The 14896-nt window shown below is 41.4% G+C and overlaps 1 protein-coding gene across 1 annotated transcript; it reads left to right on the forward strand.

The window, feature by feature from the left end:
- The first annotated feature begins 362 nt into the window (after nucleotides 1-362).
- Nucleotides 363-7473, forward strand: LOC309702783 (uncharacterized protein). Its single transcript, XM_082527410.1, has 11 exons — nucleotides 363-465; nucleotides 825-860; nucleotides 1412-1678; nucleotides 1801-2079; nucleotides 2956-3228; nucleotides 4312-4425; nucleotides 4554-4569; nucleotides 4653-4732; nucleotides 6304-6360; nucleotides 6502-6564; nucleotides 7212-7473. The coding sequence occupies exons 1-11, from the start codon at nucleotides 429-431 to the stop codon at nucleotides 7271-7273; spliced, it is 1284 nt and encodes a 427-aa protein (XP_082383536.1). The 5' UTR covers nucleotides 363-428; the 3' UTR covers nucleotides 7274-7473.
- Nucleotides 7474-14896: the final 7423 nt, after the last annotated feature.

A 14896-nucleotide genomic window follows, 5' to 3' on the forward strand; every position in this document is an offset into this window, starting at 1 on the left:
TGCGTAGTACATTAAAATAAGCAGGGGGAAAAAGCATCATAGTTTAATATAAGTCATTTTATCTGTAGCTGTTTAATTACTTAACAAAGTTTAGTGCTGGTCAAAAAAAAATACTTTCGTAATGCAAATTATCATCAGTGTATTTGTATTGTTTAGTTTCACTATATTTGTATGACAGGTCATTTGATAAAAACTGCTTGATAAGTTTGTGCAGCACCAGGACAGTATAAACATGTCACAGTATGCTGTGGCCAGATCTTCTTAAGGTGTGTTAGTTCTGTTGAAAAAGGGAAGGAAGCTGAAAGAAGAAGTGTTAAACCCTCTTTGTTTCCTTCTCAGCTCTTTGGTATCTGCTGTGCTGCTGCTTCACTCTCTCTCTTTACAGAAAGTTGTAGAAGTTTTCAGACGTGTCACTGCTGGATGTGAGGATGGGAGCCACTTTGCTCTGTGAGCTGGGCCTATTCTGTGAGTACATCACTGACTCCTATTGTTTGATTCATACTGATGCATAAACATGTTTTAGTAAGAAGAACAGAGCATCAGTCATTTCTACCATTTCAGGTCATGTGATCAGAGGACTCTCATGTTTGTTACCAACATGTTTGTTTGTAGACTGGATTAGATTTTAGTGCACTGACTCAGATCAGAGTGGAGCTGGTTTAGTTTATCTAAGAAAGGTTTGTTTCTCCATCAGTGATAATTTGATGCATTTAAAATCATAATTTAAAACCAATCATAGTAGACACTAGTAAAACCCCAAATGTTTTATTTATGCCATACTTGATTATTTGAACCAATGTCTGAAGTTTCTGTCTTTATTGTAGTGCTCTGTACGCTCCTCTGTACTGGACACACTCAAGGTGACTGAACAGTTGTTTTATTTTATTTATGATTTTTTTTTTATCTCCACATACGGCATCACTCTTTAGCATTTTATCTTTCTGTAATTCTGTATTTATTTATTTAGAACTGACATTTTAACTAAAAAAAAATATTTTATGAACACAAACACAGATTGTTTCATGCGTAAAAGTGTTTCAGATTTCTAATGGTGTGTTTGTGTTGGATTCTAGCTGCTGTGCTAACTATTGAACCCAACTGGTCCAGTTTTGTTATTCAAGAGTTTGTTACCTTCATATGTGACATGAATGAAGGTGAAGACGCTGACTGGGAATACAAAATCAACAAGGATGGTCGAGAATTTATCCCCTACAACACACACAAAGACTATACATTAGAAATTAGCTCTAAGGGTGACAGTGGTGAATATCAGTGCTCTGGTCGCAAAAAGAGGTCACATAAAACAAAGAACAGTAATACTGTCTCTATAATTGCATTAGGTAAGTCCTCTGTGAACAATAGCATGTATTGTTCTGTTCAAATTATTTCCTTCCCTTTTTTTTTATAACAGCAGATAAACTCAGGGCCACACTGACAGCAGGAACAACAATCATACCAGTAGGGGGCAGTGTGACACTGACCTGCTCTGTGCAGAGCTCTGATGGATGGAAATATGAGTGGTTCAGACGAACCCAAACAACCTCTGAAGGTAAAATCAGAGATCAACAAAACAGAGATATCAGAGTATCTGAAGGAGGAATCTACCGCTGCAGAGGAAAAAGAGGAAACCCAGTTTACTACACTGATATAAGTTATGATGTCACCATTGAGAAAACCAGTGAGTTCAGTAATTTAGTTTGAAATATACATTCACTCATGATTATCAAACATACAATGTTGAGTTTTCTGTGTTGATTTCATGTTTCTGTTTGTATCTCAACTGTTAATATGTGTGAACAGTTTCCAATAAAGTTGTTGTAAAACAACAACCCAACTGGCCTCAGATATTCAGAGGTGAGACGATCACTCTGACATGTGAGGTGCAGGAAGGAGGTGAAACCACTGAGTGGGAGTATGAATGGAGAGGACCCAGGACACCCACACAGTGGACACACAATAATGATGTGACATTCAGAGTTTCTGAGTCCAGCAGTGGAGACTACATGTGTAAGAGTCGACGCAGAGATGACTCATATTCTTCAACAGAGTGGAGTGAAGCCTTCACATTGTCAGCATCAAGTAAGTCATGTGTGTATATACATTATTATTATTATTATTATTGTAGTATTTTGAGGCAAATGAATCTAGTGAGTTGAACCACCTAACTATATAAGCTAAAATATTTTATATTTGGAAGTATTGAAAGTCATGATTTTCTTCTGAAAACCTTCCAGTATTCATTATTGACAAAGCTTCACTCATTTAAATTTCAATACTCCCATCCATCCATCTTCTTCCAGCCCTGGATAAATGGAAGAAGATGGATGGATGGGAGTATTGAAATTTAAATAAGTGAAGTTTTGTCAATAATGAATACTGGAAGGTTTTCAGAAGAAAATCATGACTTGTATTTTTGAAAAAGGGTCAAAAGCTGGGCCCAACTCAATCCAACCGTAACATAAGATCTAAAAGCCTAAAAAGAACAAAGTGTTGCACTTTGCAGAGAATTTAAAGACATAAAAATACTTAATTAAATATCATAAAGAAAATCATAAAGAAACCATAAGGTCATAAATTGCTGTTAATGTGTTTTTGTTTCTACTTGATGAAACATCATGTGCGTCTTCTTCTTCTGTATTAATGCATATGCTATAATTATTGAATTATGTGGCTACTTACTAGATAATAAAAAAGACAGAAATGATGAAAGAGTGAGTTGACGTAAAGCCATCAGTGTTAAAGCTGCTCGGAACCTTTAACTGTGTGGTCACAGGAAATGGAAGTAATACTGCTAGAGCATCATGCACTGAAGAAAAGGTCAAGGTCTAATTTAAAGGCAGATAATAGCCTTGCATGCCTCAGGTAGCACAGACCAGGGCAGTGTGATCCTGACCTGTAAATTGTGATGTTAAATAATATGTCTTTTTTCTCCTGCCTTTGTTCTACATACAACAGCAGTTAAACCAAAGGCCCAACTGACTACTAACAGCAGAGACGTTCCAGTAGCAGGCAAAGTGACTCTGAACTGCTCAGTGAACCTGTCATCTGAATGGAAATACTTCTGGTACAGAGGTAATAAATCCTCTGAACCCCTGACTACACAAGATGCTGCTCCTTCAGACGGACAAATCAGTGTCTCACAAGAAGGACTCTACAGGTGCAGAGCAGGAAGAGGAAACCCAGTTTACTACACAGACTACAGTGATCCAGTCAACATTGATAAAAACAGTGAGTTTGACTGAAAGTTAATGAGTATACAACCTTCAAAAGATTGTTGTGAGCCTTTCAATTTGACAATATTCAATATGATATTTGTATAATATTTAAAGTTTGAATAGCTCTTGTTTACCACTGGGTCATTGTTACAAATTGACTTTAGCTGCGTAGAAATACCATAGTTTTTGAAAACATCAACATTATTTATAGGTTAAAAGGTTCAGTACTACAGAGCCATATTTAAAGTATAAATATGCAATAATATATATTTTTTCCTCTAAGGCTGATTTTTAGTACATGTAATTTTGCTAATTGTTGACAGAAGTTACACCATCACATCGACATATTGTGGTTTAAGTAAGATGTTTTTGGTCAGTGGAGACCTAACAGCACAAAAGCACAGCTCCATCCTGTATTGTATTAACAGTCCAGGATACTGGTGGTTGTGTAATAGTGCGAGAGATATTCTTAGTACACTTTTGTCCCCTTTGTACTAAGTGAGCATTGTCTATATACCACAGAATACTACTGCAGAAAACAATACTAAGTATTGTTTTTGACCATGTCCATCCACCTTTATGACCATAGTGTACCCATCTTCTAATGAATGCTTCCAGCAGGTTAACGTGTCACAAAACTAAAGTCATTACAAACTGGTTTTTCGAATATGACAATGAGTTCTCTGTGTACTCACAGCCACCAGATCTCAATCCAGTGGGGCACCTTATGGATATGGTTGAACAGGAGATTTACATCATGCATGTGACGATAACAAATCTGCAGCATCTACCCCCCCCCCCCCCCCCCCCCCCCCCCAGACACACACACACACACACACACACACACACACACACACAAAGTAAAGGAGAGGAAATGATGATTCCTGCCATGCAGTGACATAATTATAAGAAGATTTCCATAGGTGTCAATATACAGGAAAAGAATGTTGGGCTCTAGCATATGTTTGTAACCTTCAGGTTTATGCAGAAATACTGTTATTAGGAATATGTGTTGTTCTTGTGCCATTAAAGAACTCTAAATCATTTTGGAGAATCTTTATACATAAATCTAATTAGAACCTAACATTTATTGCAGCAGAGCCTGGGCCTGAAAACTCTTCGTTTCTCACTCCTTTGATTGTTGGACTTGTTTGTGGAATTTTACTGATTCTTCTTCTTCTGCTGTTGTGTCGCTTCAAACTGTCAAAGGGTGAGGCCATTTCCATCTTGTTTTTGCCTTATTATGTGATCTAAGTATTCATGCATCTAGTCTGAAGTAGATGTACTGTCATTGCACCAGAGCAGTTTGAAATTATTTTCTTTTTTGTTGTTTTACAGATTCATGCTTTAAGAGGTTGGTTCAACCCTTCCCACCCCTTTTTCAACCTTCTGGAATTGTTACATTTACAAATTTATGTTATATTTTTATTCCTCCAGGCCTCAGAGCAAAAATCAGCACTCTGCTACAAACCACATGACCAAGCAAGATGAAACTCAACACATTTCTCCTGTTCAAGGTCAGCCTTCACCCTGCATTGTTTTCTTGACAAATTGTAAACTCTGAGCTTAATACATTACGTCCTGATTAGATGTATTAGAAGATGCTCAAATTGCTATATATGACTATTTATTTTGTATTATTTATTTAACCATTGGCTTGATTTTACTCTGTATGTGATTCCTTTTTCTACAAATCAAATAAAGACATCAATGACACAGAAAAAGGCACAGTATGTACCATGGAAAATAAAAATGAGTAGGACTTTTAATAATCTTTTTTTTTTTTTTTTTGTCCCGTTTGGATCTTTAGCCATCAGACTTGTTGTCTTAAGGCCAAGAAAGATGCCAAGCGGATTTATTTTACCAAGTGGATTATCATGGCCTTGCCATATTGGTCCATTTGATTGACCTTTATTATAATTATGAATTTATTTTATTTTCAGTTGCTACAAACGGGACAGACATGACTGGGGATAGGACAGGGAGAAAGACTGAAAGAAAGGGAGGGAGAGAAAGAAAACCAAAGGGGAGAAGAGACGGTGAGAAAGGGGGGAAGAAAAAAAGAAAAACAAACAAAACACCTGGATCACATGTATGGAGAAAAAAAACAGAAGAGAAAGCAAAAAAAAAAGAGCAACATAATAAAAAAACAGCACCATCACAATAAACTAGCTAGCAGTAGATAACAGTAGATACTAAATATTAAACGATATTGTGCAGCACACAAGATAGACAGCGCACAATGTGCTTTGAGGCAGCAGCCAAGAAAGGTGTAGTCCGCGTCTGTGAACACCTGTGTGCATACCTGTGTGGATCAGCATGCTTGTATTCCAAAGGTTTCTCCATGTAACGATCTGCTAGGGAGTGTGGGGAGCCACAGCCCCGTCTCCCAGGGTATGAAGCAGGTATGGAGGAGATCCAGGCCCCAGATATCCAGAGGCCCCAGAGTACAAGGACCCAAGGAGGACCACCAAAGGGGGGGGAACCGTGCCACCCTCCTGGGAAGAGCTGAGTAGAGCCCCAAAGGAGAGGTCACCCCGCAGCTACGGAGCAGAGGCCAGAGGGGGTTGCAGTGGCGTGCCCGCGGGCTCTGCCGGCAGCCAGCTGTGTCAGAGAGGACCGAGCTTCAGGCCTCGAGGCCAGAGGCCTGAGGGCATCCCACCCCTGCCGGGCCACAGGCACCCGGCCCCGCCAATCAGCCACCAGGAGTGAGCCGGTACATATATGAGCGCCCAGCCGACAAGGACCACCAACACACCAACATCTGAGGGCATCAGCCACCGGCAGGGAGTGTGGTGAGGGGAGATAGGCCTCCGTACTTTAGAGGGCCTGAGATGTACCCAGAGAGGTTGGGTTTAAGACCCAACCTGACAGATAGACACAGACGAACAGGCACACGCGGACACAGACGTGCATTCCCACCCCATATGCACAACCAAATACTCGGCACTCACCCAACGTGTAGACAGACACAAATAGACACTGCACAGACAGTCGCACTCCCCAAACTCTATATCCCAGGTCCAGGTACCCCCGCCCGGACCTTTAATAATCTATTAATTAATGGATAACTGTTTCACTATTTCAGTTGAATCAGAGGATGTCACATATTCTTTGGTGGAGCTTAAAAACACCACTCCAAGGAGTAAGTACTTTATGTTGGAAACATTTAGGGGTTTAGATGTTTTTAAAGCGAGCAATATTTAAAGAAAATAAAGAAAATTGTGTTTTCTTTTTTTTTCTTTTTTTTGTTTGGTTTTTGACATTTGTCTTATCCTTCTGACAGAGAAGCCCAAGATACCAGAGGAGAGTTGTGTTTACTCTGATGTTAAAATACGACCTTCCACAGGTACAGTACAGTCAGTGACAACAATCCTGCTTTTAAATGTTTGTTTTTTTAATATCACATAAAGAATAATCAGCAATCTGTATTTTATTCCTTGGTGTCGCAGTAAGACATTCCTGGAGAAACCCATCTGGGAACAGTTAGGAGAAATTTAGGACTGTTTTTGACAGCTGGTCAGTCAGAGGCAATCAATTTTTTCACCCCTTACTTCTACAGTAGAAGTGTTGTCATATCATCTGTTGATTATCGCGTCTTAACAAAAATGAAGAAAAAAGTGCCAACTGAAGCATAAATCTTTGTGACAAGGCTAATGTTTAATGTTATGAGACCTGTATCAGTAAAGTCCAAGAAAGCCCTAAAGAAGTGAAGGTTGGATGGATGTGATTAGGAGCAGGACTACTTATGAATTCAGTGGTAGACTTTGTTTTAGACGTTAGCCTGTTGTACGCACAGGTCTCGAATATTAAATCGATAGCCAAGACAAGGAAAGGTAAGTAAAGTAATATATCAGATAATTTTTTCTAGCACTTTCTCTTCCACAATTTATAAATCCTGAATAAAATTTATAAACACGTACTGATCCAGTTTAAATTACAATCTTGCTGGGAAAATGTTTTTGATTAATTGTCTATTTTTATTTATTTTTTTAGGAAAATCAGATCCTGCCACAGCCCATGAAATGGTTTATTCTGGACTCAAACCGGGAAAATAACTTGGTGACTGTACAGCAGTCACCAAGCCCCAGCAGAGATTTTTCACTGTAATTATGTACTTTTAGACACATTAGAATGTATTGTAAACAAAATAAATATATCTGCAAGTTACCATTAATTACTGAGGAATTTTTTTGGCTTTTTCTCCAGCTCAATAAAAAGTTCTGTATAAACAAAATCAAGGGAAATGATGACAAAAGAGCAACTAAACCCTAACCAATTTAATCCAGAATATCCCCCAAACCTAAAAATACCCCAAATTAAGTGGCAGTGGTAAACTTTTAAAACTATCAGTCCCTTTGATATTAATGAGTTTTTTGGGTTCATTGAGAACATGGTTGTTGTTCAATAATAAAATTATTCCTCAAAAATACAACTTGCCTAATAATTCTGCACTCCCTGTAAAGCCGGTCGGAGCAGGCACGCTTTGTTTTGCGTAACTATTTTTAAATCCCGGTAGCACTGCAACCACGTAAGCTAGTGCAATATTTTTTTTTGCATATGAAACCGGAGGAGTTGTACTTACATCTTATGCCATCAGCTTGTCCTAGGTCACAGTTTCCTTCCACATATAGCTTTGCAAAAACTGCATAAAAAGCGCTTGCAGCAACAAAAACATAATATTCCAGAAACAGCTTTGCCGATCCGATCAGCTGTTTGTAACACTTCCTACAGATGTCAGCGCAAACTATTGCATGTCCTCCATGTCCTGCCCGAAACCGGAAGTGACGTCATTTTGCCGAAATGTAGTTTTTTACCATCAAGGCCTTATGAGCTTATACTGGTGTTTTTAAAAGTTATGTTTGACTTTATGACTTTCTGTGTCATTTCTGGGATGCTTAGGACTCATATTGCACTGCTGGAAATAGTTTATTTTGATGCATACGTTGTTTTTATTGCAGATTTGCATTACAATATTTATTTTCATTTTTCCTGCAGTGTATAAAAATTGATGTATTTCAAAAATAAAACTATGAAGACACTTAAAATAAATTTCCTGTGGTAGGAAACTATTTTGTGCAACTTTTTTGTATTTACAGTTTTGAGGGATAAGCCTCTTAAATTTCTCTAACTAGAAATATATGTTAAAAAAACAAAAATGATTTACATTTTTTTGTAGTTTATTGCACCTTTTTGCAATGTATGTAATTACTATGCACTTAATGCATACATATTGTTACAATTTGGGCTATAATGGTTGTATTGATGTATATCAACTTGAAATGCTCCCAAAAATGGTACTACAACATGTAAAAATATAATATAAGCTCTGGCGGACTTGGTGCTATGGTAGGTCTTAACCCTTTAAAACCGGTCAGAGCGGGCACACTCTGTTTTGCGTAACTAGTTTTAAATCCCGGTAGCACTGCAACCACGTGAGCTAGCGCAATAATTTTTTTTGCATATGAAACCGGAGGAGTTGTACTTACATCCTATGCCATCAGCTTGTCCTAGTCCACAGTTTCCTTCCACATATAGCTTTGCAAAAACTGCATAAAAACCGCTTGCAGCAACAAAAACATAATATTCCAGAAACACGCTTTGCCGATCCGATCAGCTGTTCATAACACTTCCTACGTCCATCAGCACGAACTATCGCATGTCCGCCATGACCTGCCCGAAACCGGAAGTGACGTCATTTTCGCGGAAATGTAGTTTTTTACCATCAAGGCCTCATGAGATTATGCTGGTGTTTTTAAAAGTTATGTTTGACTTTATGACTTTCTGTGTCGACTCTCCACCATTTGACCCTAGAACCGAAGAAGCTTCTTGGGTGAGAGGTGAAACGTCTTCAAGCAACTTCAAGAAGTCCAGACTCTTTTATTTCCAAGCTCGTTAAGCTTCAATGACCCGGATGACTGAGAACCTTCAAAGACAGACAAACTGGTCAGAATTGCTTTGCATCACTTATTTGGGAATATTACTCTGGCGGGGCGTGATCACTGGTGACACAGCAGGGAAGGCAGATGCACCTGTGCTGCATCACAATCATGCCGCGCTAGCTGTGTAAGGTTCTGTGTTTGTGGTTGTTGTTGATGTGTGTGGCTGGCAGTGGCATAGCTGCAGCTGAGTGCGTACAGCAAGAATGCACACCCGAGTCTGCTGTGGCTTTCACATGAAGTTCATAAGAAACACACGCAACAAAAAGTAAAATTCATGTGCATGCAGTCTACATGTGTTTTACACAGATAAACCACACTTAGTTTCAGTTTGCTAGCATTTTCACTCGTCTGTCACATTCACATGACATGACACTGTGCAGCATTTACAGCAATTCAGGTATTTGAGTACTTTCATTATTGTAACTTTAAGTTTAAATTCTAGTTAAGTCTGAATCTAAAATCTAGTTCTAAATCCTGGTGTTATTTGTCTCTCAGAAACAGTTCATAACGTCAACTCATTCATGTTACCTAAAAGGTAAACCTGTTTCTCCATCACCTGTTCAGCTCTGATGATTCAGTAAGGACATCTGCTGGTTTCATCTTCATGTTTCCCTCTCACCACATATCCAAACCGATATCATGACCAGCAGTTTTACATCTGTGGCTCCAGCAAACATCAGCTGATACTAGAAATTAATATTAAATAAATTCTAACAACAGATGATCAAGCTTAAATGTGCTGCTGTTGTTTAGCGCGACATCCGCCTGTTTCCTGTTTCTGGCGCAAAGTGGGCGATAAACAAACAAGAGAGAAAAGCCGATCAGCTGATCATTGATCAGTTTCATGATTGAATGAGAGAAGAAGAGACAGCTGACAGCATAAAGACAGAATAACTCCACCTTTGTGTCTTTTTCCATCCTAGCTGAAGTACGGGACAAACTGTGTTCCTTTTCAGCTCAATACGAAACGCGTAATATTTCTCTCCGTTTTTACGGGTCAGTTGGCAACTCTACTAACTAACTTTATGAATAAAATAAAGTTCACTATCAGTAACATCATAGCACCCACCCAGTTGTATATAAACTCCGTCATGCTAGCTAGTACGCAGTAGGAGTTATTGTAACTGACTGTAAAAAGTCAGCACAACGAAAATAAACTCCACCTAAACTTGGTTTATATCTGACCCAGATAGACTGCAGGTCATAACTTCTTACCTGAAGTTCAGTTCACCGCCTCGGGTCTCTGCTCCTCCTGCCTCCCCTTTCCCTTACCCACCTGCTGGCCTCTGTGGAAGCTCCGCCATAGCCACCACCAAACAACTGAGTTATTTCTACACATCTGCCAGCATCTGGCCAATCCATCACCTTTCATTGTTTATACCGTTACAAAAAAAAAAAAAAAAATCATCGGCCCATAAAAACGAAAAATCACCATTGGCCCACTGGGCCAGTCCAGCTATGGTCATGCCATCAGTTAACCCTTCGCATGCCAGCTGTGGCACGCATGCCCAGGGTTGCCGCCCCCCTGATATAAACCCAAATTCAGCCACAGCTATAAAATCTTAAAAGCAGCTCTTATATTGTGCTTAAATTGAAGTAAAGAATAAAAAATAAAATAATAATTCAAGGCACATCAAGTGGGAAGGAGTCCACAGGTCAATTTAAGAAGGAACAAATGAAAGACAGCATTACAGAAACTCACTCAGAGCTAATGTGAAGAGTGGAACCAGCACATGATACAATGCAACAAATTTTTGCAACAATATCTACTGCCTCACTTGTACGTATGGAAGCGAAGTGATAAAAGGACACTACGGTTTCATCTAGATCCAGGGATAGTTTATGGACCTTGTTGGTGAAGGCAGTTTTAGATGTGATGTGGTGTGTCCCCCACAAGAGGCACTAGGATGCTGGTGAGCTTCTTGGCAATATTTTAGGTTGCTGAGTTTATGCTGCTAACAATGGTTCTTTTGCCATCAGAATTATTGTCTAAAGGCAAAGAAAGATGCTCAACAGATTTACTTTACCAAATGGAACATCCCAGCCTTGCCGTATTGGTCTATTTGATTCACCTTTGCTTTTATTGTTTATTTTATTTTCACTTGTTAAATACGGGACAGACTTGACTGGGGAAAAGAAAGGGGAGAAAGAAAGAGGGAAAGGAAAAGAGCGGGGAAGAGGGACGGTGATAAAGGGCAAAAACCAACAAAATCAGAATCAGAATCAGAATACTTTATTGATCCCTGGGGGAAATTATTTTTTGTTACAGTGCTCCATTTTAAACCAACATTAAGACAAGACAGACAATACACTAACTAAGAATAGTACAATATATACATATATATACATACATACATACATACATAAGTCACTCATAAATAAATAGTTGGAAAAGAAACATGTGTAGTTGTAGCAGCAAACAGTGTGTTAAGTGGATGCGTTGTACAGGGAGATGGCCACAGGCAGGAATGATTTCCTGTGTCGTTCAGTGGTGCTTTTTGGTAATCTCAGTCTCTCACTGAACGTGCTCCTGTGACTGACCAGCATGTCATGGAGTGGGTGGGAGGTGTTATCCAACATTGTCTTTATCTTGGACAGCATCCGCCTCTCCGACACCACCTTGAGGGAGTCCAGCTCCATCCCCACAACATTGCTGGCCTTACAGATTAGTTTATTAAGTCTGTTGGCATCTGCGACCCTCAGCCTGCTCCCCCAGCATGCAACAGCATAGAGAATCGCACTGGCCACAACAGACTCATAGAAAATCCTCAGCATTTTCTGGCAGATGTTGAAGGACCTCAGTCGCCTCAAAAAATAGAGACGACTCTGGCCCTTCCTGTAAAGTGCTGTGGTGTTTTTAGCCCAGTCCAGTTTATTGTCAATGTGTACTCCAAGGTATTTATAGTCCTCCACAATGTCAACACTGACCCCCTGAATTGAAACAGGGGTCAAGTGTTTCCTGGTCTTCCTGAAGTCCACGATCAGTTCCTTGGTCTTTGCCACGTTGAGCTGCAGATGATTCTGCTCACACCACGTGACAAAGGAGTCGACCACAGCCCGGTACTCTGTCTCATCATCCCTGCTGATGCATCCAACCACCGCAGAGTCATCAGAAAACTTCTGAAGATGGCAGGTCTCTGTGCAGTGGCTGAAGTCTGTGGTGTAGAGGGTGAAGAGGAAGGGGGAGAGGACAGTCCCCTGTGGTGCCCCTGTGTTGCTGATCACCTTGTCAGACACACACTGTGGGAGACGTACATATTGTGGTCTTCCTGTCAGGTAATCAACAATCCAGGACACCAGAGAAGCATCCACCTGCATCGCTGCTAACTTATCAAACAGGAGGGTCGGCCTGATGGTGTTGAAAGCACTGAAAAAGTCAAAAAACATGACCCTCACAGTGCTCGCCGGCTGGTCCAGATGGGTGTAGACACGATTGAGCAGGTAGATGATGGCGTCCTCAGTTCCGAGACGAGGCTGATAAGCGAACTGAAGGGGATCCAGGTGTGGTCTTACTATGGGTCGCAGCTGGTCCAGGATGAGCCTTTCCAGGGTCTTCATGATGTGGGAGGTCAATGCCACGGGCCTGTAATCCTGGGGGCCACTGGGACGTGGCGTCTTTGGTACAGGGACGAGGCATGATGTCTTCCACATCACCGGGACCCTCTGCAGACTCAGACTCAGCATAAACAGTTTATGAAAGACTCCACACAGCTGGGGGGCACAGGTCTTGAGGACAAGGGGACTCACTCCGTCTGGTCCAGCAGACTTGCCTGAGTGAAGTCTCCTCATTTGCATCTCAACCTGGTATTGAGTGAAGGTGATGGGTGGGGGAGGGGTGTCAGGAATCTCACAGGAGGCAACATGTGAAGAGAGAGGCTGGCACAGTGGTGTGGCTCTGGATTCCAGGCTGACTACAGGTGAGGTTGTGGGGGTGGGAGCAGACACTGTGGTGTCGAATCTATTGAAAAACAGATTCAACTCGTCGGCTCTATTCTCACCTCCCTCAGTTCCCCTGCTGTTGGTTGGCCTGAATCCAGTGATGGTCTTCATGCCCCTCCACACCTCTCTCATGCTGTTCTGCTGGAGTTTCCACTCCAGCTTCCTCCTGTAATTGTCCTTAGCCTCTCTGATCTTGTCCTTTAGTAACACCTGGACCTTCCTCACCTCCTCTTTGTTGCCCCCTCTGAAAGCCCTCTTCTTGTTGTTGAGGAGGGCTTTGATGTCCTTAGTCACCCACGGCTTGTTATTTGGGTAACAATGAACAGTCTGAGCTGGAACAATGGAGTCGGTGCAGAAAGTTATGTAGTCTGTGATACACTCAGTAAGCCCATTGATGTCCTCGGCGTGAGGCTCACAGAGTGTTTCCCAGTCGGTCACCTCGAAACAGCCCTGTAGTTCTGCTAAGGCCTCCTCTGACCACCTCCTGACAGTCCTGGTGGTCACAGGTTCCCTCCTCACAATTGGCACATAGCAGGGGGTGAGGTGAATCAGGTTATGATCTGACCTACCAAGTGGGGGGAGGGAGGAGGAGCTGTATGCATCCTTGACGTTAGCATACAGTAAGTCTAAAGTTTTCTCTCCCCTGGTGGGACAGTCCACATATTGTTTGAATGTTGATAGTGTATTGTCCAGTGATACATGGTTGAAGTCACCCGAGATCACAATAAAGGCACTCGGGTGCTGAGTCTGTAGCCGAGCTATGGCAGAGTGGATAGTGTCACATGCAGCTGTGGGGTTAGCAGAGGGGGGTACATAAACAGCCACCAAGACGACGTGAGAGAATTCCCTGGGTAAATAATATGGCCTGAGTCCAACAGCACACAGTTCAGTGTCCGGGCAACAAATCCTTTCTTTGATTGTTATGTTGGCAGGGTTACACCACCGGTTGTTAACTAAAACAGCAAGCCCACCTCCTTTCCGCTTACCTCTAGCGATGCTGTCCCTGTCCGCCCGAACAGTGTGGAAGCCTTCCACGGAAGCATTCTCATCGGGAATGTCCTGGTGCAGCCATGATTCGGTGAAACACATCAGGCTACACTCTCGGTATTCCCTCTGACTCCGTACCAGTGCTGAGAGCTCGTCGATTTTAATTGCCAACGATCGCACATTACCCATCACGATAGACGGCAGACACGGTTTAAACCTCCTCCTCGCTTCGAGCCTCCGCTGTCTCACCGTCACCTTTTTTCTTCTCTTCTGTCCTTGACCTCTGCATCCCCGATGTGTTTTCCTCCAAATTTCAGCTGGTACTTCTGCGGGCCTGGCCAGCGAACTAGGCCGGCATCAGGGCGATCAGCTGATCTCTGGAGTAAACAGTCCGTGCGTGTAGGAGATGTGCCGCGGTCCCGTTCCTTGATAAAAGTAACAGTTCCACGGCCACCAGAAGAACAAAAACTCTCTCAATCCACATGATTGAGTAAGAGATAGAAAATGGAGGAAAATACAAGTCAGAAAAAAAAAGAATACGTAAGAAAAAAAGCTAAACTAAGAGAAAAGCAGGAGCGACTGTAACAGGCTGCACGCTGGTTGGCGCATGCGCACTGAAAAAAACAAAAACAAAAACAAACTATGTGGAGTTTTGTTTGATTCTCAGTTGTGTTTAGACAACAGTGCACCTCCCCGTCATCAGCTGGTGATATGGTGATTTACGGTGTTTTGGTGTTTGCTCAGGGATTTGAAGGGCTTCTTTTCTTGTGTTGTGAGGTTAGATGGAGGATTTTTAATTTTTTTTGCATTAGA

This window comes from Aulonocara stuartgranti (genome assembly GCF_965226115.1).
Source record: "Aulonocara stuartgranti genome assembly, chromosome: 3".
Taxonomy (NCBI): domain Eukaryota; kingdom Metazoa; phylum Chordata; class Actinopteri; order Cichliformes; family Cichlidae; genus Aulonocara; species Aulonocara stuartgranti.